The 23,095-nt window shown below is 43.6% G+C and overlaps 1 protein-coding gene across 1 annotated transcript in view; it reads left to right on the top strand.

Moving 5' to 3' along the window:
• Tmem178b (transmembrane protein 178B) overlaps nucleotides 1-23,095 on the top strand; it is a 372,060-nt gene that overhangs the window by 307,629 nt on the left and 41,336 nt on the right. Inside the window, exon 3 of the mRNA XM_021165807.3 lies at nucleotides 16,932-17,069. Coding sequence (XP_021021466.1) covers nucleotides 16,932-17,069 — 138 coding nt within the window. The remainder of the gene's footprint in view (nucleotides 1-16,931; nucleotides 17,070-23,095) is intronic.

The raw sequence follows: 23,095 nt of genomic DNA, 5'->3' as shown, positions 1-23,095 counted from the left end.
GGTACTGATAATGAGTCAGACATGAAGGCCTCAACTCAAAGGTGAGGATTGACCTGGCGATGCACAATAAGAGCAGAGAGAAACCTGAGAAGCAGGACTCTGGGCAGGGACCACAGAAGGAGAGGGTGGAACTCCTCTTAAAAGGCATTGTACAAGTGAACATGTTGTGAAGAAATGTTCAGTTTATCGGAATGGGTAAAACAGTGACAGTCATTAGCCCTAAAACCAAAGTCAGGCTCCTCGACTTCTCTGAGTTACCTAGCAATGCGAGAATGAGGACCAGGCCAGAGTGAAGCCAACATCTCCAGGGGTGGAGAGGAGAGACATATACATTAATTACCATGGTAACAAAATATGATGGGCTTGGCCACGGATCAGAAATAAAATGAGAATGAACAGAACTCAAAATATCACTGACATTTGGAAGTCCTGAGGATGCTGACGTCATGAACATCCGTGGGGTTCTGAGGCACAGAATTCTAATGCTAAAGCTCATCAAGAGGACCTTGGGCATTGAGAGCCAGGCCCAGGAGGAAGTTCTGCATGGCCAATATGGACTTAACAGACATTAAATTAGCGTTAATCTCCTGGCTCGTTTGCTTTCTGTGAGCTGCCGGTCCTGGGTATGATTTGTATCAGCTAACCTCCTTCCAATCGATGCAAGTTAGGAGTACCTATGGAAGCTGGAGAGATGGCTCAGTGATTAAAAGCACTGGCTACTCTTCTAGAGGACCCGGGTTCAATTCCTAGCACCTACATGGCAGCTCACAACTGTCTGTAACTCCAGTTACAGGGGATCTGAAACCCCCATAGAGACATGCATGCAAACAAAACACTAATCCACATAAAATAATAAATACATAAATCATGAAAAAAGAATAAAAATTGTTATATTCAAGTGTCATTGAATTACAATATAACTGTAAATTCAGATACATTTATATTCTCAACATTTTGCTAAAGAGAATAAAGTACCCTTATGTGTGCAGCCCACTGCCAGTGTGTCTGTGAAATGTAGCTTCAAATCAAAGGATCGCTCTGACATACACCCACTTGCGTGTGTGCGTGCCCATACACACACGCATATGCACGTGCACACCCCTGTATATCCAAGTGCTAAAAGCACCAAAGGTTTTGGTCTTTTCTTCCCTTCTCTACTGACAAGAATAATGTCTCCAGAAGGCAGAAATAAACCTAGAACTTGAGAATTGCTCGGTACTGCCAGGTGTGAAGCCACAGGGATTGTGAAGATCTGATGGGTTACCTCCAGAGGAATGACATACCTATTGTTCTCTTAGAAATCATCTGGGTAGAAAAGACGTCAATATATAATAAACATCTCACCTTAAATATTTTGTCCATCATCTTTTCTTTTTAAATTTATGATCCCATTTAGGTTTTTTTTCTTCCTAGCTTGATAAATCCAATACTTGAATTCTGTTACCGTAACTGGAAAAAAAAAAGAGTTTTGCCCAAATGTCTCTCATTTTTGTTTTGAGTTTGCATGTATCTGCCAGTGACCTTGTCCTCATTAGTGAGTGTCTTCTTCAAGCGGGGGGGTGGGGGGGTGGGGGGGAGGGGGGTTGGGGGCTTCAGTAGCTGCTACTGAACAAAGACAATAGGGAGGGTTAAAGGAGAGATTGGCTTACACGGGAACAAAGGGATGGAGATGCTTGTTTCTTGTACAACAAGACGTGAAGGACATAAAAATATTTACTTAACAAAAGACTCAACTGCAGGACACCAGCAAAATTCAAAAGTGGCCGACTACATGTGAAGCATGAAAAATGTTTCTAGCTAGACGAGAATAGAAAGCAAAACTCAGAGAAAATGGCCAACATTTGAAACTAGAAACAAGAAAACCATTAGGCATTACTGTTCAGTCAAACAGATTGAAACAGCATCCCCTTGCCTAGCTCAGAGTGAGCTGTGTGTACTGTGTGTGCACTGTCAGTGCAGCCTGGCATAGGACAGGTGCCAGGTAAGTGTCAACACCTTCTTCCCCCGCTAAGTGACTGTCCAGGAGAGAGACTGTGGACTCCTACTCATTTGTGTTCCCATCGTTCTGTGGAGAACTAGATTATCTGTTAGGCACTGGATGTTTGAGTGACGAGAAGAAGAGAAGCGTAGCCTTAGTCTTCAGTGACTGAATGGTGCCAGAAGACACCAGTGTGAGAGCAGGACAAGGGACTCTTACAACTAACAACCTCAAGGGAAGGAAGAGCTGGCCCCTTCCTCATCTGTGATGGCTGTTCTTGGTTGTCAACATGACTACATCTGGAATTAACTAAAACCCAAGAGGTTAGGTACACCTGGGAGGGATTTCTTTATTATTATTAATTAAGTCATTTGAAGTGGGAAGACCCACTTTTAATCTGTAACTCTTGAGGTTAGAAGATACACAATTAATGCGGATCTTTTGAGGTGGGAAGATCCACTTTTAATCTGGCCACTGGCAGCCTAGAAAAAGGACGCTTGCTCTCTTCTGCCTGCTTGCTCTTACTTTCATTAGCAAGTCCATTCTTTCACTGGCATTATAACCTACTTCTTCAGGATTCCAGTGTATACTGAAAATGATCTGAGAGATCTAGCATTTGTAGACTGAACAACTAGTGGATTCTTGGACCTTCTGTTGGTTAGGCAGCCATTGTGGACTAGCTGTACCACAACCTGTGAGCCACTCTAATAATTCGTGTGTGTGTTTTCATTCTATCTGTTCTGTTCTTCTAAAGAACCCTGAATAAAACATCATCTTTGTATTTTAGTGCCAAGAATACCTGACCAAAAGATAGAATTTAGTAAATGAACAAAAAATTATTTAGTCAATCAGTGAATGAGTGCATGTTTAGTACTAAGAGGTCTAGCCCACCACTCTGAACTTTCTTTCCAGAATGAGTGATTATGATCATATGCCTACAAGAGAAGTTGCAAAAGTGATAGGGTGAGCTGAGCCCAAGCCACATGACAAGAATAATTGCATCTCCTAACTCTAAACTTACTTTCTGGACACATCCCTCCAATTCCCCAAGCTTTGGTCCCTTTTTTCTTCCTGCAGCCAACTCCCTCTATAGAATATGTGTGTGTGGATGAATTTTCACACCATACTTCTGATTCTTAGATTTAATCTCTAAGTGCACATACAGTACCTGCTTTGCATTAGTTCATAATTGAGATACTGATAGCCTAATAATCTTGTAATGTAGACACTATTATGATCCCTATTCATCTGTGAAGAAACTCAGCCCAAGGTCTCAAGGCTAGGAAGAGGTACATCTGGAACTCAAGCCCAGAAAGTCTGACCATGAACTCAGTGTTCATCACCACCAAGCTCTTATGTGCAGGTTTTCAAGTGGAACCAAGCAGGCTTTCTGGAGTGTGTGTGTGTGTGTGTGTGTGTGTGTGTGTGTGTCCCACTCTGATCATCTGTATAAGGGAGAGAGCTGTGAAAGCTGAGCCTGTGATGGCTTCAGTTCATCTTCTCTGGAAATGCTTTTTTCTCCTACATAGAAGTAAACTCAAGGTTTGCATATATTAAACTCATCTGCCATTCCCCCATGCCCTAACACCACCTCCCTCTTTGGCCAGGCTGTTCGAAAGCATGGTATTTAGGACAGACTTTCAGCTTCTTGCCTCCCACTTGTTCCTAGTAACCCAGTGAAATTGACTTCTACTAAAAGAGCCCTTGCCAAGGTCACATGGGACCTCTCCTCATTGTGAATCTAGAAAACACCATGTGACAAGAACCTGTATCTCCATAGACTCTGTTTCTCCCGTGACTCTCCTGAGGGGTGCTTGGAAAATTCTTAATGAGGATTTTATGCTATTCTATCTTAATTGATCCCAACACCATTATCAATCAGTAAAACCTTTTATGTTTCCCTCCCATAGTGCCCCTTATATGGATGTTGCCCTGTCATTTTTGGCCATCCATTCTCATCCTCCTTTTTCATCTTCTCATCTCTTAAGTTTTAGTGTGGCAAATTCAGTATGAAATGCCTTCAAAGCACGTTTGCAGTGATTGGTCCAGCTGATGGCTCTATTTTTGGAGGTTCTGGAGACTGGGAGGTGTAGTCTACCTGGAAGATGTAGCTCACTGTGGGGCACGTCCTAGGGGATGTGTAATTGCAAGCCATTTCTCTGGGATTTCTCTTTCACAATGAACTGGTCTGCCACACCATACTTTTCCTTCCACGGCCAACTGAGTCCTCTGAAATAGTGAGCCAAAATAAGTATTTCCTCCATGAAGTTGTTTCTGCCAACAATTGTGGTCACAGTGATAAGACAAGTAGCTAATACAGTGTGTGTTCAGATTTCACCCCTGACTATCCTTCTTTATTCCTGTATGGCTTTAAGAAGCAGGCATTCAATAGACTGTTTCAACTGCATGAGTCACAAGTTACAATCTCAAGCACTAATTTCTTCTCTATACATGAGTCCCTGACAGTTAACATGACAATGGTAGGCATCTCTGATTATCTGTCAGTGTAGTGGGTATGTAATAAACTGACACTCAATCTTATATTTTTCTCATATTTGTCCTTTCATCTTTATTCCAAAGTTCCACCTCCAAACACTAAAGATATTAAGAACATCACATGTCTTTTTTTCTGTATATTGGGTGATGATGGCCTCGTTTTCCCATTACATGGTACAGAAGAATGGATGTCGTAAGCAGTAGCTATCTCACACCTTTATTTCTTATATTGTCACCAAGTATTGTCAATTTACTTGCTTTCTATATACCAGTCTAAATTCAGAAACCGCAGAAGTAGGGACTTAAAAGTTGCAGTCTTGGAGGTGTGGACTTAGTATCTAAATCGGCATTCTGACAAACTGGTAAAATCCCTTTCTAGAGACCTGTTATTGTGAAGGGAAGAAAGAGCAGGAGCTGTGTGGCAGGGGCTTTGCAGCCACTGTTCCAGATGACTGCACTTAGAAGATGACCAAAGTCTTCTCTTTTGGTGGCTTCCTGATGCCATCTCCACTAGCTTCTGTGTCGGTTTCCATTGTAACCATATCTGTCACCTCCTTTCTTTCCTGTCCTCCACTGTAATATCCATTTTTCATAGTCACTAAACAATTGTCTCCTTCCTTCACAGTTGGCCTCCCTCTTTGAAGCCATGAAGTTTTGAAGCTTATCTTTACGACTGAATATACTCCTAACCCCTTCCTTCCCTGAATCCAGGTGAAATCCGAGCTCTAAAGATGACACTTTTGGGCCGCATTAACCAAATGAGTGCCTCAGAAACACAGTTAAAGGGAGTAAACATCTCATGTTCCCCCACAACCCTGCAGTAGAAAATTGGAGGGGATGTTTCTGTCCTGGAAGAGAGGATAGCCAGTCCCAGCAAATGCTTTCTTGTTTCTAACAGAACACAAAGTCTGATTCTGCAGCTCTTAAGTCAGGGTGTATACTAATCATTAAGTGAAAATGTTACACAGTTTGTGCAGAGCATGCAGACTCCTGATTCATTTCCTTTGCACGTGTGATTCCCTCTGACTGGGATGCCCACAGGCCCGTTACCTCCCTTCCTCCACTCTTTATTCAAACACCATGGTCCCAAGGCAGCTCTGTAACTCTACAACCCCCTCCCATCCCGCTGGCTTTCCTTCCACTTCCATTTTTTCATCTTTGTCCACCAAATTTCTCCCTCTCTGACATTTGTACATATATCTATCTGCATGTGGATGCGTGTTTAGTTCATTTCTTTCCCTGGAAAGTAAATTTCATAGAGCCAGGGACTTGGTTTTGTCCACAAGTATATTTCTTATACGTAGTAGTAACTTGATAGCTACACATGAAATGGATTAATAAATTAATGTCTTCTGTTAAAGAGACACTATGGCAGAGAGATAGCCTACCAAATGGGAGAAAATGTTTGCTAAGCACACATATGAAAGAATATTAATATCTAAAATATTAAAAGGACTAAAAATCCCTAAATACCAAGATCTCAAACAGTCCAGGAAATAAATGAGCTAAAGAAATGAGCAAACAGTTCTCAAAAGATGGCATACCTTCATTAGCCATCAGAAAATGCAAATTAAACTACACTGAGAGCCGGTCTTACCCAAGGATGTAGACAAAAGGGAACCCTCTTATGATTCTGGTAGGAATGTAAATCCGGGAAATTACATGTTTTATTTTTCTCCTTACCACTTCTCTCTTCCTGAAATAAACACACACACACATACACACACACGTCCGCACATATATGCACATAATAATAATAATAATAATAAACAGTATATATACACAATGAATTTTACTAAGCCACAAAGAATGAGATTATGTCATTTGCAAGAAAATGGGTACAAAGGAAAATTACCACACTAAAAGAATTAAGTCAAACTCGGGCAAGTTATCTCATGTTCTTTCATTTGAGAGTCCTAGATTTATATAGATATATAAAACTGTGTATACATATGTGACATACAAATAGAAGCAAAAGTACCTGGAAGAACCAAGGTGGAAATGGGAGGAACTAGAAAGGAGAGCGGGCAGTATAGGAGGAGCATGATTAGAGTATATGAAGTACTTATATGAAAGTGTTATGAAGTCCCTCACTATATACAAAGAATTTATGTCCAAAATAAAAAAAAATAAATGACCCCACCATGTGTCAGTAGAACTACAGAGAAGCAGTAGGGGCAAGAAGAGAACTCTGACCCTTTCAGTCACTGTTGGTTACTAGCAGAGTGGGGGCCCTGGTAAGGAAGAGGAGGAAGTGTGGCCGGGAAGTGCGGTCCCTCCCAGCTGTGTGGGAAATGCAAGCCTTGTTATCATCTAGTGGATTTATGATACCTTAGCATTCTTAAAAATTGGCTCCACGATGTCTTATTAGTGCTTTAATGACAGGCTCTTTATTTTCAATTTGCTCCGTCTCTTGGGATAAAGACAGGCTGGCATTCTGCAATTGGCATTGAGAGTTACAACTATTGGAACAGAATTATCTGGTCTACCCCAGGACTGCCAGGCAGGAGGTTCATTTCACAAAGTAGATACACAAATGCAAAACAAAAGAAAACAGTGTGACGTGTCTCGTCTGTAAGGTGCGATAGCTAGCAGAAAGAAGCAGAAGCTGTCCCTGTTCCCCACATCATATCCCATGCTCATTTCTCCTCTGAAAGTGCCACAGTGCCTGCTTCTATCACTCCACATACATGGACTTTGGGAAGAAATATCTTTGCTTCTTTGAGGATGGACATAAGGGCATGCTCTTTGAGGCCCCTTAACTAGCATTCTTTGAAATTAGAAAACCAAATATACTGGCACGGCATAATTTAAAAGCCTTTTCAGGACAGGAACAACAAAGTGCTCATCTTGTATTTCCCATGTTGTTTGGAAAGATCAGTACACCCTGGGGCTGCTAAATACACATTGGATAATTCTGATGGTACTTGCAGGGTCCATTGTATTTGTGTTCTGTCTTGGAGCCTGGCAGTGAACATAAGTGATGACAGACATTTGTAGTAGCACTTTACAGTTTACAAAGGACTTTCAAAGATCTCACTTGATCCATGACTCTTGCAGGCTGTAGAACACAGTGATTAAAGCAAACGCCTCAGAGTCAGGACAGGGTTCTCTAGCTGTGTCTACTGCTTTCAAGCAGCTGACTTGACCCAAGTTCCTTATTATCCCATCAATAAAAGGGGAAGGAACATTAAATGTGATAAAGTATATATAAAGTGCTTAGGATGTGCTAATAAAGCACATGAATTGCTAGGTGTATCATTGTCTGTGATCATCATTCTAATTGCAGATTATACCAGGTTATCTCATTTATGAAAGACTATACTGTCAATTTTGTTTTTCTTACCCTTTAAGTTTGTTCTGTGTGATCCCTGGATAACACATGCAGGAGATCTCAATGAGTCTTGGATAGCTTGTTGGCATTTTATTTTATTTTAAGCTAACAAAATCTGAGAACTACTATAGAACTTGAACTCTGAGTCTTCTGTTGTCTTCTCTCTTTCCTGGCTGAACCTTGCCATGCATGAGAAACCTGCCTGTGAAAAGAGAGATTGGTTCTTTTCAAATTCTACCTGCTACCTGCTTTGGTTCCTTCATGTCTAGACTTGGAGAACGGCAGGCAGGTGACATGTTAAGGAGCTCTAACGTGCTTGCTGCTCTCATGCCCAGTGTTGGTGCTTTGCGTGTGGCACTCTCAATTACTGGCTGTATCTCTCGCTGAACGAATTTGTAATTTCTCTGGGAATGTTCTGAAGGAATTGACAATGTCCTGTGATCACCTGAGATAAACAGGCCATTGTCCAGGTTTTACTTCCTCCTCAACTCTCATTTTGGGTGCTATCCTCATTGAGACTCTCTAGCGAAAACATGTCATCAAAACAGGCAAGGCACTAGGACAGAGTCTTTTCAAGGTTGTTAGATTTCATGGCTGTAAGTTTGGCTTGTGGAGAAAGCATGAGATCTTTCACCAGGCAAACTCTGCAACTGTGCTGCCCTAGGCAGCTCCAGACAGCCCTTGACTCAGCTTTTGAGGCCACAGTTAAGTACCATCTCGTGTCTTGTAACTCAAGAGCACCAGTGCTGCTCCCCAAGTGGTTCTCTTAAGGTCCTTTCCTTGACTTGGGTAGGTAAGAGGGGAGATTACCCCATGGGAGGGAATGGAAATGCACAGTTCCCTCATGACTCTCTGCTAAGAAGCCTTCATCCCTCAGCCTCCTTTTCCAGTTTCCTACTCTCTTGTTATATATGAACTGAAGATGGAATGTTCTACAAGATGCAGAGCTAGGTTGGAGTGCCTTGTAGCAAGGTCTACACAGGTTCTTATACCTCTCCCCAACACACTGAAAGTCCTATAGGAGCATGACACAATCCACATACACAATTTTAAATGTCACATTAGTCACATTAAAGTCATAAATAGAAACAGGTATTTTCATAATATGACTTAATCCAATCTGTCCAAAATGCCATACCAAGATGTAATCAAAATAACAATCGTTAAGAAATGTTTTACAGAAATTCCTGCTGAGTCTGTAACATCCAACTATGATGTATATTTCACATACACAGCATGTTTCAAGTGTTCAATAAGCATTTCGAGGGCTCAGCTCCACATGTGGCTTGTGGATGCCATCTTGGACATTGCAACTTCTGGATACAGAACAAGTTTTTCTTCTACTATCCTTCCCTCTGAGACCTCAGAACTAAGACAATATGACAGTGATCTTCACAATGCATCCCAGCCAATATGCACGGGGCCAGGATGCAGATTCTAGGTACTACTGAGAAAGAACTGAAGGTTTGCAACTACCATCCTTTTTCACTGTTCCCATCCTAACAGATTGACTGAATATTTGTGCTTAGGACCATGTAAAGTCAATAAAACTCATACCACCCAAAGGCACGCAAAATAGGACTCTTAAAAGATTATATTCTCATTGTATAAAAGGCACCCCCAGATACCCACCCTACAAAAGGACCCTTTATTAACCTTGGCTCTGTTTCTCTTGCATGGTTATATGTGGGTAGGTACAACATACACACAAGCAATGTAGAAATATATAGGCTTGCACATTGCTCTTTGTTCAATTTTCTTATGTCATTGACATCTTTCAACAGAATGATTTTGATGAGTGAATATATTCCATCATCTTTTACTGAATGTTAACTTCAGTTCTGGGCTTTGAAATAGCATAGGGGATGAGAAGCATTGAAGAATGACATAAGAATGGCCAGAGTGGGACACTTTCTCAGAGATGATTCTTGCATAACCTTGGTCAACTAAAATCCCCACTTCACTTTCTATATTGGAAAAAAATTTCATCTACCTCATCGGACATTGCAAAGGCAAACTGGCCCACTCTAAGCATATTCCCCAATACCCCGCTAGATAGAGCAAACAGACAGTTTTGATTCCTATTTAATCTTTCCTTTCTCTGTATTAGACAAAGCTAACTTAGTTAGTTCCCAGGCACTGGCCTAATTTTTCTATGGAGTCCATGTGTTTTGATGCTCTTATCTTCTTTGTGGGGTCTCTCTGGAGTCATTTCTGCACCTTACACTCCAGGCATCTGACTTGTGGCAAGGAGAAGGTGAAATGGGCTCTTCTCTTGGGTATAAGAACAGATTGCCAGCTCCACCCAGGTGTATCAGGGTAGTGGAGTGACAGTTCCCTTCCCATCATCTCCTTGATTTTCTGTTATTGACTGATGGCCATCACAACAGCAGCAAGGGGCCCAGCACTGCAACTTTAATGTTCTCTAGGGGTTGGAATGCTTCTCCTTGCTCTAAATTCTCCCTTCTTTTACTTCTTCCTATACTTGCTTTGGCTGCTGGCCCAGCTTTCATCAAGCAAGCACAAACTTCATAACTTTTCTTCCATTGTTTTGACAATGAATGTGATTTGTATATGGCAGCATGGCTTAATATCCCTATTTATGGCAGCTCCCTAATCTGGAGGTAGGATTGAGGAGGAGGAAACTCCAAGTCTGTCGCCTGACCCAGAAACTGCATCTTGTTTCTACAGCAACTGCCTTCTCTCACTGTTTCTTCCTGGCTGTGGGCTTGGGTGATGCAGGAAGGTCTGTTTTATTCATCATCTGGGCGACAACACTTGTCCTTGTGGCCCCCATGCTTCAGGCGATTAGAAACCCAAATGCACGCTGATGTTTCCTTTGTACGCAGTAAGCAATGATGCTGAATTGTTTAAACAATAGTTAATGCTGGCAAACAAAACAAAACAACACAAAAAAAACCACAAATGAACAAAAAGCAAACAACAACAACAAAAAGCCACCAATAAAATAAAGAAACAAAGCCCCCTAAGATTAAAGAAGAGAAAATTTGAGTCACAAGTCACAATGACATTTGGGTCACTGAAGCAGGGTGAAGGTATTTTCTCCTTATTCCTGTGTTTTTACACACACACACACACACACAGCTCTGATAATTACTGCAGAGTCAGATGGTGACCACATTTAGCAAATATTGGCTTATGTCAGCCAATGAGTTCCGAACTAGGAAGACAGGAAGAAGCAAACCCCAGTGCAATCCTGAGCCAGCTTGAATTTACTCAAGGGAGAGAGATGTAAACAAGTGAGCTGGGTAAGACAGGGCAATGAAATCAGCCAAGTGCAGCCTGGGTACTGCTTGTGAGGTCTGCTAGAGCCCCACAGAAGCCACCAGAGATGCATACACATTCTGGCAAGATCTTCAAAGATGGCGTGGAGCTTGTCAGGCAGAGCATGGGAAGCTGGATGCTAGAGGACCCTCTGCCATTCAGAAGGGAGCTAGGGGAACAAACTGGAGTTTAGACAACTGGAATATGGAGGGCTTAAAGAAATATGGGGTGCAGGACGTGATAGAGAGCCTTCTGGGCAGCATTTTAGAGATCAGAACCCCATATCTGCCACTCTTCATGGACACCTGGATGCTAGTTTATTTTCACTAAATATTTTCTTTAAATATGACTACACTGTAATACTGAACCAACCTGTATTGTGTGAGTCAGAAGCATGAGCCATCCTGGTTTTCTTACCTAAATCATCGAATCACTCTTAACACATCATCCTGTTCTGCCCCATATTTCTTCCTCCTACATACCCAAAGTGCTCACTGCCAGAACCCAAGGTTGAAAGAGCCTGGGTGGCCACCAGCACCTCTGCTATTAGCTGCTGTAGCCTCCAGCTATTTGGGTCCTTGGAGGACAGACATTCTGGGGTGTATGCATCTCCATACTAATAAATAATTCCTTGGGCTTAGCCTCTCCAGCATTTGAAAGGTGAAGGAACACATTCTGGAAGGCTGCCCCCCCCCCAGTGGCAAATCTTTAACAAGAAGCACACCCCAACATCTGACTCCGTTCCTTCTGAGCTCAAGGGTGGCAGATCCAAAGGATGCACTGTGTGGAAAGCAGTTGCTTAAACTGAGATGACCTACAGTCCATTTCATATTCCTGCATCCCTAACATTGTTCGCACATATTAGCCCATGTACAACTCTTTGACATCAATGCTGTTCTAACCTCTATTCACCATCTGCATAAACTCCAGAGAGACACTTGCCCATGTTTCCAGGGTAGAAGAGTGAGAAATCCAACAGAAGTGCCCTGATTCCCAGAATCCATTCATTTGTTCCTCATTTCCACTCCAATACCACTTCCTTTGGAGATAAGGACTGGTCTCTGGAGTGTTTCCTGTCCTTTGAATCAGCCCATCCTAGTTGACATCATGGGTATGAAGTTCATTGCCAATTCAGTCTCCGTTCATAGTCTCTCCCCCTCCTCCCTCACATCTTCTCCCATACTGCCTGACCCCTCCTTACAAAGACTCTGAGGCTCTGTCCTCAGCATGTTGCTCAGCTTGCAAAGCCCATGACCTGGTTCATTTGTGACTGATTGTTCTGCTCCCAGGGTGGCCCCTTTGTAACCAGAGCTGTGTGCTTCTATCATTGGGAAGGGGGAGCTTCCAGCAGGTATGGCTTTCTCTAGGTACCTTCTAGCCCCCTCCCCCCAGCTCTTTCCTTTCAAATTGCAGCCATTAGTGCATGTATCCAGCCCTTACCTAAGAAGGGCTGTTTTTTCAGTAGGAAGAAAAGAGTTTCAATCGTGATCATTTTTCTGTACAAGGTCTTTATAGCGCAACTGGAAAGACAGGAAGAGCCTGATACCTAAGCTCACCCTTATGTGGTGTTCACTATTAAGTGAACATGTACATTAGCACACATCCTAGTTTCCCTCTGCAGAGCTGCAAGCAGTTCCTTTCAATTGAAATGTTAATTGGAGGTAAACTTAAAAAAAAAAAATCCCAAGGAAAACAATTTGTCTTTTCTAGCTTTATTTTATGGTTCTCCTTGTGTTTCTTCCTCCACCCTTCTTCGCAGCCCTCTTCCCTCTGCCCGCCTCTTCCCATCATGCTGGACTAAATTCAAGAGTTTAGGATGCACCTTCCTAATCTCAAACACTGGAACATTAAATGTGAGGGTCAGGAAACACAGATAACAGACTCAAACCCAACATGGTCCATGAGATTCTTCACTCCCATGATTGTCCACAGAACCAAACTTTCTCATCCAAGGCTCTTCTCTGTGTGACAGTAGAGACTGTTGTCACAGATTTCACATCATAGCCAACCAAAAAGTTTTCTAAAGCTGCCAGGAAAGGTGACTTAGAGCTTCCTAAAGGGGAGATACTTTTCACTTTCTTTTCTTTTTCCTTTTTCTTAATCCATTAAATGACAGAGAAATACAAACTGCTTAATTTCCCAATTAAAGGATGTTTCTGTGGGTTCAAGGAAACTGCAGGAATTGAGTGGTAGTTTCTTATTCCTAAAGAGAAAGATGGCAGGCAGGTAGAAGAGCTGTGGCACCATGTGCATATGACCACAGAGTGACAGATGGCACTAACTCAAATGCAAATAGAAAGCTAGAAAGACTGTTAAACAACAGACATATTACACTCTAATGCCTCTACATTCAAACATTCCCAAGTGCTCCATGAGCCAGATTTTGTGTGTAAATTAAAGCTAGACATTGTCTTCTTTCATCCATCCATTTTTTATTTTTATACCCTTTTTCTTTTTCTTACTTCTTCCCTCCCCACTCCCTCCCCATCCTCTCTTGAGTTGGAACCGAAGGCTTCATGTGGGCTAGGCAGTAGGGATTCTCTGACACTGCCTTTGGATTCAGCCCAGTCACTTCCACCCCCCAGCAGTGTCAAGGCCCCCACCCTTCTTGTTGTCTTTTTTCCTTTGATCCCCATCTCTTAGCTACAGTTCTGGCTTGATTTTAGAAGAAGGAATGCCAAACGCATTTGCTCACATCAATTTTAATTCTTTTATTTATCCTGTTTCCTCACACAATTCAATGATGCAGCTGTTAACTCTATTTGCAGTCCGCTGGCTTTGAGACCATCGATAACTTATTTATTTGTCTTTGGGTTTTGCCTTTTTCTCATCTGTAAAATTGGAATACTTCTTGTTCTGCCTGCCTTCTGACCTATTATAGTAGCTTGCCTGAGCTACCACACAGATAACTTGGTTAACTCTCTAAGGAGATGAGAACTGGTTGTTCACACGGATAAAGCCAGACTCAAGGGTGATGTGAAAATCTTTCCCAGGTCAATGGCAACACAGTCAGGACCTCTGTTTTTCATCCTATTTCTACATCAACAACTAGAGCAACCCTTTATCTAAGTCAACAATACCCTGCGGGAGGCACAGAAGTTTGCCTAAGCTGAGACAGAAAGAAGGTAACTGCCCTCCCCCTCAACACATACGCACAACACCCGAGACTCAGATGATTGGAATCTGCCAGGAACTTTTAGAATAGCAATTATTTTCTCCATTTGTCTGCTTTTCTGATCCTGCCCATTTTCTTATAAGTAGAACACTTTGCTCTCATCCTTCAATAAATGTCACCTCCTATTCTTTTGGTTGGCATTCTCTTTAGATGTCCTGCCTCATCAACCCACAGGTCCATCTCTGGCCAGTGTGGACTCACATGATGAGACCACCCACTCATCCCCTTAGGCAATAGCTTTACTCCCAAGGGTCTATAGTCTGGGGCCAGTGTAGGACTTCCGGGCATTAAAACCAAGTGAGCATTTGACCTCCAGGAAAGGTAAGTTTACTGGGGTTAAAAGGGCAGGACCCAGAAGCCTTCACTGAATGAAAAAGGAAAAACCTAGGAGAGGATGCTGAACTTAGTACCTTCTGTTTAAGATACTAAACTTCCCAGTAGTAGAGCTGGGCTCTTTCTTTTTCCATTAAGCAAGCAATGGTTAAAGTATTAATCACATATTATCTGTTCCTAAGAATCAATAGACATGGCCTCACATGTCTCCACTGACAAGTCTGATCAGGCCCTTATGGTAAAGGAAGAAGGAATCCCATGGTGGCCACGAGTGTGACTGTAGAGATGGGAATGAAAGGAGAAGCAATATCAGTCCATAGGAGCTGACCCACAGGGACTGGAGCAGCCCATGGGCAGGGATATTCCATCCTTAGCTATGGCTATGGATTCCAGCCATAGCTATGACTGGCCATGCAGGAGGCTGAGCTTGCCCGTGAACATTGCCATCAAATGGCTCTTTCAGCAAAGCTTCCCTTGACTCATTTGGCAGTATGAGCAATCTGCACACTGCTGTGTGATAATGAGGCATCCTTAGCAACTTACAGAAGTGAATACAGAGTGTCATTTCCACCTGGCTGGGGCAGGCCTGCTAGGTGCTCAGAAAAGCAAAAGAGAACCAGGCAGGGTAGGTATCTTCTCTGTTGCCCCTTCAGGGATCTCTGCGTCTGGGACTAGAGAACTGTCTGTCCAGCTTCTGCTGGCTTCACCTTCCCAGATGGGAGGGCCAGGATTGTTTTCCCTTTATGTTTGTGCCTCTCTCTCTAGTCAGCTTCTCTTGACTGGGATAACAGTGTCTGATTTTCCGTGCAGAACAAAGAGACCAGACCCTGCAAGAGAGGGATCTTGACTCAAACTGTGCTCTGCTGGAGGCAGAGGTCCCTTTTACGTGTTTCATGACTCAGGGTAGGAGTGGATAGAATGTAAGAGACAGAAAGGATGGAAGGGTGGCCTCCTTATGACGGACTCAGATCTCCGTGCCCACAGGGACACTGTTGCGTTTGTTCCTCTGGGACAAGAAGAGGGATGGGGCAGCAGTGGATATGAGGTACCTGAGTCCGTGACATTTTACCTTTCCTTTGTGAGAGGAAAAATGTCCTTGAGACCCTCTAGGATGCTCTTTGATGCCGCAGAGGATTCAGAGTCTGGGGCAGAGGCCAGGAAAAATGGTTTGTTTTTTTGTTGTTGTCTTGGGGTTTTTGTTTTGTTTGGTTTTCTCTTGCTTAGAACCCTGTTAGCAGGCTGGGGCTGGGGTACTGCCTTAAAGGTAGGGGCGGCAGGCAGATTCAAGAAGGAGTGACCAACATGATGGGTGACGTGCTCCCCAGGAAGTAAAGAGTCAGTTCTACGGGAAGGGCGTGAGAGAAGGAAAACATTCTGGAAACAAGTCCAGGCCAGAGCCACGCATGGAGAGGGAGCATGTGACAGTAGTTCTGGTGACATCTGGCCACACAGGGGAAGGAGCCAGGAAAGAAGCTGAGTTGGGCAAGATGCTAAGTAGCCAGCAGAGATACAGAACAGTCCTTCCATCTCCCTTCTGCTGCAAACAGCATTTTTCCAGCAACCTCCTTCCTCACCAAGTCATTCCTGGCTTTGTCAGATAGGTCAGAGATGTATCGAGCAGGTACAGTCCTCGCTGTGACGCTGGGGCAGACCCTTGAGTCAGAGGATAGAGGTAACTGCGAGGAAGGGGCCTGCTCCAGGGGCTCAGACGAAGGGAGGGGGATGCAGCTCTTCTCTGCTTCCAAGGTTGCTGGCAAAACTAAGCTCCAAGAGCCTGCTTGGGATGGAGCAGAGAACCAAACAGATATTTTCTCATGTGGCTTCTCCTACAGTCCAGCAGACCCTGGGTTAAAGCAGGGAGGGCGGCCTGTCTACAGAAGCCCTGCTCTCTCCAGCAGCCCACCTCACTGCTCTCCTGTCTCTAAAAGGCTAATGCTGTTAGCCACAGCTATCTGGGTTTGAGTCCTCTCTACCACTTACCGTGCTGCTTTTAGCAAGTTGCTCTATTGTCCACACTAGAGACAGCACCCGTCTCTTCAGAATGGGAGAGACTCACAGGAAGAGCAGCACATGCCTAGCACAGATGGAGTGAGCCGTCACACACAGGCGATGATCTGCTTGCCCTGTGCTTAGGAACCCAGCTATCACAACACACTTGTGCAGAAGACATTCACCACCAGTGGTTCTCTCCTGTGTAGGGGTCTCAATAGGTAGTCTTCCTGCCCTTGAAGTGCCTCTACCCTCTTCTCCCTACCCCAAGCTTAGGGTACCTGTGACCCTACTGTATCACGTGTTCTCATGCTAACTGTTTTCCTCCTGCTTCCTCACAGATCTGCGTAGAATGACAGCTGGCTTCATGGGCATGGCAGTGGCCATCATCCTCTTCGGCTGGATCATCGGCGTCCTGGGCTGTTGCTGGGACCGAGGCCTTATGCAGTATGTGGCAGGGCTTCTCTTCCTCATGGGAGGTAAGGCTGCATGTGGCTGCTGGGGATAGGGAGTCTGGAGAGGTCCTGTTAACTGGAACCATGGGCAAGTGGTAAGAGCTTACAGCAGAGGGGCACGGTCAACATGGTTCTTTGTGCTCCCTCATCTGTTGGCTCATCAACAGTCTCTGCCCCTGTCACCTATTGGCCACTATGCCAGCTTTTCAGGATGTAAACAGAAATGAGATACAGTCTTCAGTGCCTAGAGTCTTGGGGACCTCAGTGCCCAGATGAAAGGGAGATACTGTAGCTAGAAGACTCACATGGGAGCAGGTGGAGACCTCAGACTTGGATGCATGAAACCAGGATATGCTGGACGTTTCACACTCCTGTGCTCTGTATTTTAGTGTTGACGAAGGAAGGAGGCGTTTCTTCTCCTAAGAGCCATGCTCATCCTTGACTTACGGTTTAAAACAAAACAGTGGTGGGTCTAGACTAGATCCTTCTATTTCTGTTTCCTTTCTTACTACTGTATAGCCATTGAGTCCGCTCAGTGGCCTTTAGCAGACTGTACATAGAACTGGGGACAGGTTCTGGTGTGAGCAGAACTGTCTACTTGGGAATCTTCTCTTTGGAGTCTCTCAGTCTGTGGCTCAGCTCAAGTGTTGGACTGCCTAGAAGAGGTGGATGGGTGAATTGTGGGGTGCCTGGAGGGAGAGAGTGAGTGTGGACAGACAGAATTAGAAATGATTGTGGGAGGAAGAGAAAATGAGTCCCACATTCGGGAACAGAGCTCAGGCTTTGGGCAGTGTGCAGGTGCTTGATGCTGGTCTCTTTTATGCCTCTTTCTGAGCTAAGGAGAGAAAGATGAGGTCAGCTGTGGGACTCTTTAGCTGCAGGGGAAGCTGGGGAAGGGAGAAGCATGTCCCTCACTGTGCCCAGAGAGACATCTGGGGCATAAAAAAATCTGGCTTAGGAGAGGAGGAAGAAGAGAGGCTTTGTAGGAAGGACTTGAGCCCTGAAGTTTCCCTCTGTTCCTTTAAGCACAGCTACTCTGTGTCAAACACAAATGCAGGCTTCCCATGGAGCTGGTACTTTTAGGGGACTAACCTGTTACCAGAGTCAGGAAGTCCCCATGTCAGAGCTGCCACCCCTAGGACCTACACCTGTGGTTAAGGCACAGGCTCAGAGAGTGAGAGGAAAGTGGTGGCTCAATTATAGATTCTACACAGACAAGCCACCAACTCCCAATCCACACTTATATCCTGTGGGCTTCTCTCTCTCTGGTAGGACAACAACATAAATGAGCTGATGGTTCTCACACTATATTTTATGAGTATTTTCCCCGGTAAATTTATTTCCTGTCCACCTTTCATGAGGACTTCCAAACTATAAGAAAAGATGATGATGAAGAAGAAGAAGAAGAAGAAGAAGAAGAAGAAGAAGAAGAAGAAGAAGAAGAAGAAGAAGAAGAAGAAGAAGAAGAAGTAGTAGTAGTAGTAGTAGTAGCTGCTGTATTCTGTTTGTAGTGAGTCTGTATCCTATCTCTTTGGAGACACAGAACAGGCTCTGGTATCCCAGAGAAGCTGAGCAAACCAGCCCCAGGCTGAGCAGGAACCCAGAGCCCCAAGGGCAGCGACTGGCAGTCTGTCATCTCTCCTTCTTACCTGGCATTTGCTGTATCCTCTTGCCTTCTCTGCTTGCCTTTTTTTTTTTTTTTTAGGCAGGAACAAGCTCAGAACCTGGGACCTCTCCACTTGGATAACTTCCCAAGAACTTCAGTTAATATGCAGACTAACAGCCTAGCTGCCATTGCCTGCCTCGTCTTTTCTAGCCAGGCCACATGAGAAGGGCAGATAATAAGCAGGCCAGGATTGAGCAATAAGGGCTAAGCTAAAGGCTGGGTCTATAATGAGGTCACTGGGTTACCTCCCACTCATTGAAAGCCTTGGGACAAAAGGCAGGATAACAATGTGCAAGAGGGTACCTGGAGCCCTGCCCTCCTACTGCACGGGTAGCTACTAGGTGTCTAGAGCTCCAGGCTAGAGTAGGAGCCACAAACTCCTTTCTGAATACTGGGAGAGTGGAAGCCTTGATTTCCTCACCTCAGATAGACTTCATCCAGAGCTTCCTGGACTACTTTGACTATGCGGGCCAAGTAGTACCCACCCCACAGAGCTTTTGGAGCGCTCTTCATGTGAAAAATAGAGCCAAGAACCAGTGAGACAAATAAAACCAAGAGTCCTTCCAGCTTCTACCTTGAATACACAAAGACACACACATACACACACACACACACTCATACCTTGGGCTTTAAAAATATATTTCTTTGGACATAATACTACCAAAAGATCCAGCAATACCTCTCCTGGACATATATCCAGAAGATGTTCCAACCGGTAAGAAGGACACATGCTCCACTATGTTCATAGCAGCATTATTTATAATAGCCAGAAGCTGGAAAGAACCCAGATGCCCCTCAACGGAGGAATGGATACAGAAAATGTGGTACATTTACACAATGGAGTACTACTCAGCTATTAAAAACAATGAATTTATGAAATTCCTAGGCAAATGGATGGACCTGGAGGGCATCATCCTGAGTGAGGTAACCCAATCACAAAAGAACTCACACAATATGTACTCACTGATAAGTGGATATTAGTCCAGAAACATAGAACACCCAAGATACAATTTCCAAAACACAAGAAATTCAAGAAGAAGGAAGACCAATGGGTGAATACTTCATTCCTCCTTAGAATAGGGAACAAAATACCCATGAAAGGAGTTACAGAGACAAAGTTTGGAGCTAAGACAAAAGGATAGACTATCCAGAGACTACCCCACCTGGGGATCCATCCCATAATCAGCCATCAAACCCAGACACTATTGCATATGCCAGCAAGATTTTGATGAAGGGACCCTGTTATAGCTGTCTTGTATGAGGCTATGCCAGTGCCTGGCAAATACAGAAGTGGATGCTCACAGTCTTCTATAAGATGGAACACAGGGCCCCCAATGGAGGAGCTAGAGAAAGCACCCAAGGAGCTAAAGCGGTCTGCAACCCTATAAGAGGAACAACAATATGAACTAACCAGTACCCCCAGAGCTCATATCTCTAGCTGCATTTGTAGCAGAAGATGGCCTAGTCAGCCATCACAGGGAAGAGAGACCCCTTGGAATTGCAGTACAGGGGAATGCCAGGGCCAAGAAGCGGGAGTGGGTGGGTAGGGGAGCAGGGTGGAGGGAGGGTATGGGGAACTTTCGGGATAGCATTTGAAATGTATATTTTAAAAATCTAATAAAAAATAAATATTAAGAAAATACATTTCTAAGTCTTATGCAAAAGAAATAAGACAGTGTCAACAAGGCCCACCCAAGCCCTTGGCTACTGAGAGGTACACACAAATCTGTGCTTTCTTGGATATGATATGATATATATATATATATATATATATATATATATATATATATATATAATGTTTAAAATGTCAAATTTGTCCTTTTTGGTAAAGTATTGTGTGACAATGAACTTTTGGAAGCTTCTCTTCCTACAGTCACTTTTCACTGATTAGGGGACATTCCAGGCTAGACAGAATCTAGTTTATTCACATACTACAAAGCCTTCTCTTTCCCTTGAAATGTGTTTGTTTGTTGTTTTGTCTTAATTTTTGTCCCTAGGTAAAACAATACACTCCTGAATGAAGCTATGGTGGGAAGGGAAGTGGTATCCGTACACTTTTGGGTACTCTCAGGCCCTGAAATAACAAAGGGGTGTTAAGAAGGAAGCCATTGACTTCTAATCCCTCAAAGGTGCTGTTTTCCTTTTTGGAAGTTCTGGCATATCCTTCTGTCTTGAGCTAGCATCCTTTGTAAGTGAAAGAGACCCAGCTCTGGGAGGCCAGCAGCTCAGGGCAGCTGCCATGTGCTGACTCATGAACCTAAGTTCATGAGTATGTATTAAAAGACATTTGTGTTGGGGAGGAGATGGTCCAATATCAGAGACTAAATTCCTGGCTATGCTCAGTTGGGAGAGCTAAATTGAAGGGCCAGATATGAACCTAGAAGAAATGAACCTAAAACGTCTCTGTTCTCCAGGGGTTAGTTTCCTATGCGTGACCTGTCAAAGAACTCAGGGAATAAGCCACCTGTCCAAGCCACCTCCAAGACACAGCAAAACAGTCATTCAAACTGCACATATATTTCCCCTAAATGTGACACGTAGCCTTTGTTTTCCCTTGGGTGGAGGTCTCTCAGGTGTCTGTAACTGAGCAAATCCGGGTACCCTAGTGGTTATATTGGGCTGGAAGCAAGAGAAACAGATAGAAACCAAGAGCAGCATGTCTGGAGCTGGTCAGATATGAGTAGGACACGTAGGTAAAAAGGGAAGATTCAGCAAGAATGAAAAGGGCACATTCAGGCTGGAGAGATGATGGCTCAATCAGTAAAGTGCTTGCTTTGCAAGCATGGGGACCAGAGTTCAGTCTTCAAAACCCAAGCTAAAAGACCAAGTGTGATGGTGACTACTTATTATATCAGCACCAGAAAGGCAGGTAGATCTTTGTGGTTTACTGGCAAGTTATCTTAGCTAGACTAACAAGCTCTAGGACAGGGAGAGGCTGTCTCAAAAAGCAAGGTAGATGGCTTCTGACAAAGGATATCCAAGATTGTACTCTGGTTTCCACGAGCACACATATGCACATGTACCGATACATTTACACGTGTATGCACACACCCATACACTCATATTACACACATACATACTTGTACCTACAGGCATAAGTATACAACACAACAAATTTTTTTAAGTATAGAAGAATATTTGGAACCAAAATTCCAATGATTGAATTACTGGATACTCTAAGTGAAGCAATTCATTAAACACACTGGGCAAGTTCAACATATTAAGTAATATAACCTTTTGTACTATTCCATTTCTTGCCTAGTTATGTGTTTCTCTGAGTTATAGATATACACACACACATATATCTTATAAATAATGTATAATTTATAAATATAGGTAATTACAATTTATGAAATATATATTTTAGCAGGACCAAAATAGAGGCTAAAGAATTTTCTTCCCACCTTCTTCTCTGTTCTTCTAGAAAGATGGTCTACATTGGGCATTTCTGACTATTTCTGAGTTATAGAGAGTGTACCTCACACACTGTGCAATAACCACCAACAAACTGTTAAATGGGTATTCAAACCAGAGGAAACTATTAATTAAGCAGGGCAGCATTGTCTGGCCAGGAGGCTGGAGGAGGCTGGAGGTGGTAGGTGGGATCTAGTTTTCCAGAGAAGATCTAGCCAAGACTGGCACAACCTCATATGGATACAAGTAGCCATCGTAATGAATCACCAGGGATATCTGGAGGCTTGGGAACAGGATAACACATGGACAGACCATGTAGCACAGGAGCACATGACGACACTTCTCATTTCTGACTCCCTCCCTGAAAGTGCCGTAGGCACACAGATTTACAGGAGGAGTTGGAATCCCTAGCCTATGCTTATAGTATCAAGTGCCTTCCCACAGCCTTCCATAATTTCTGGAAGTCTTTGTTCCTCTCTACCCTGAGTCAGGGTGAAGGCTCTGCCATCTTTTGTCTAGACTTGCACTGAAGTCCCTTGCTGGCCACCTGACTCTACTATGGCTATTCCATGACCAGTTTTGAACAGAGCAGTTAGCATGAATCTTTTTTTTTAACTGTTATTACATTGTGTGTGTGTGTGTGCTCGCGCATGCACGAGGGCACCTGCTATGCCGCAGACATAGAGTCCAGAGGACACTCCTTGAGATTTGGTTCTCTCCAACACCATGTGGACTCCAAGGGTCAGACTCAAGTTGTGAGACATGGTTGCATGTGCCTTTGCCCACCGACTCATCTTGCCATCCCAGCATAAATCATTTAAACTATGAACCAGATGTGTCACCCACCTCCTGTCAGTAGTAATCTAATGATTTTCAGTTGAACTTAAAACTCAAGTTCCTTACCTTTCTTTTATCGGCTTTTATATTCTGGCTGACCTCACCTCTCTCAGCTCTCTTTCTGTTTCTTCCT

Source organism: Mus caroli, unplaced genomic scaffold (assembly GCF_978045245.1).
Source record: "Mus caroli unplaced genomic scaffold, Mus_caroli_1 scaffold_7, whole genome shotgun sequence".
Lineage (NCBI taxonomy): Eukaryota > Metazoa > Chordata > Mammalia > Rodentia > Muridae > Mus > Mus caroli.
Note: the sequence above shows the minus strand (reverse complement) of the source record. Positions and strands in the feature narration are given on the sequence as shown.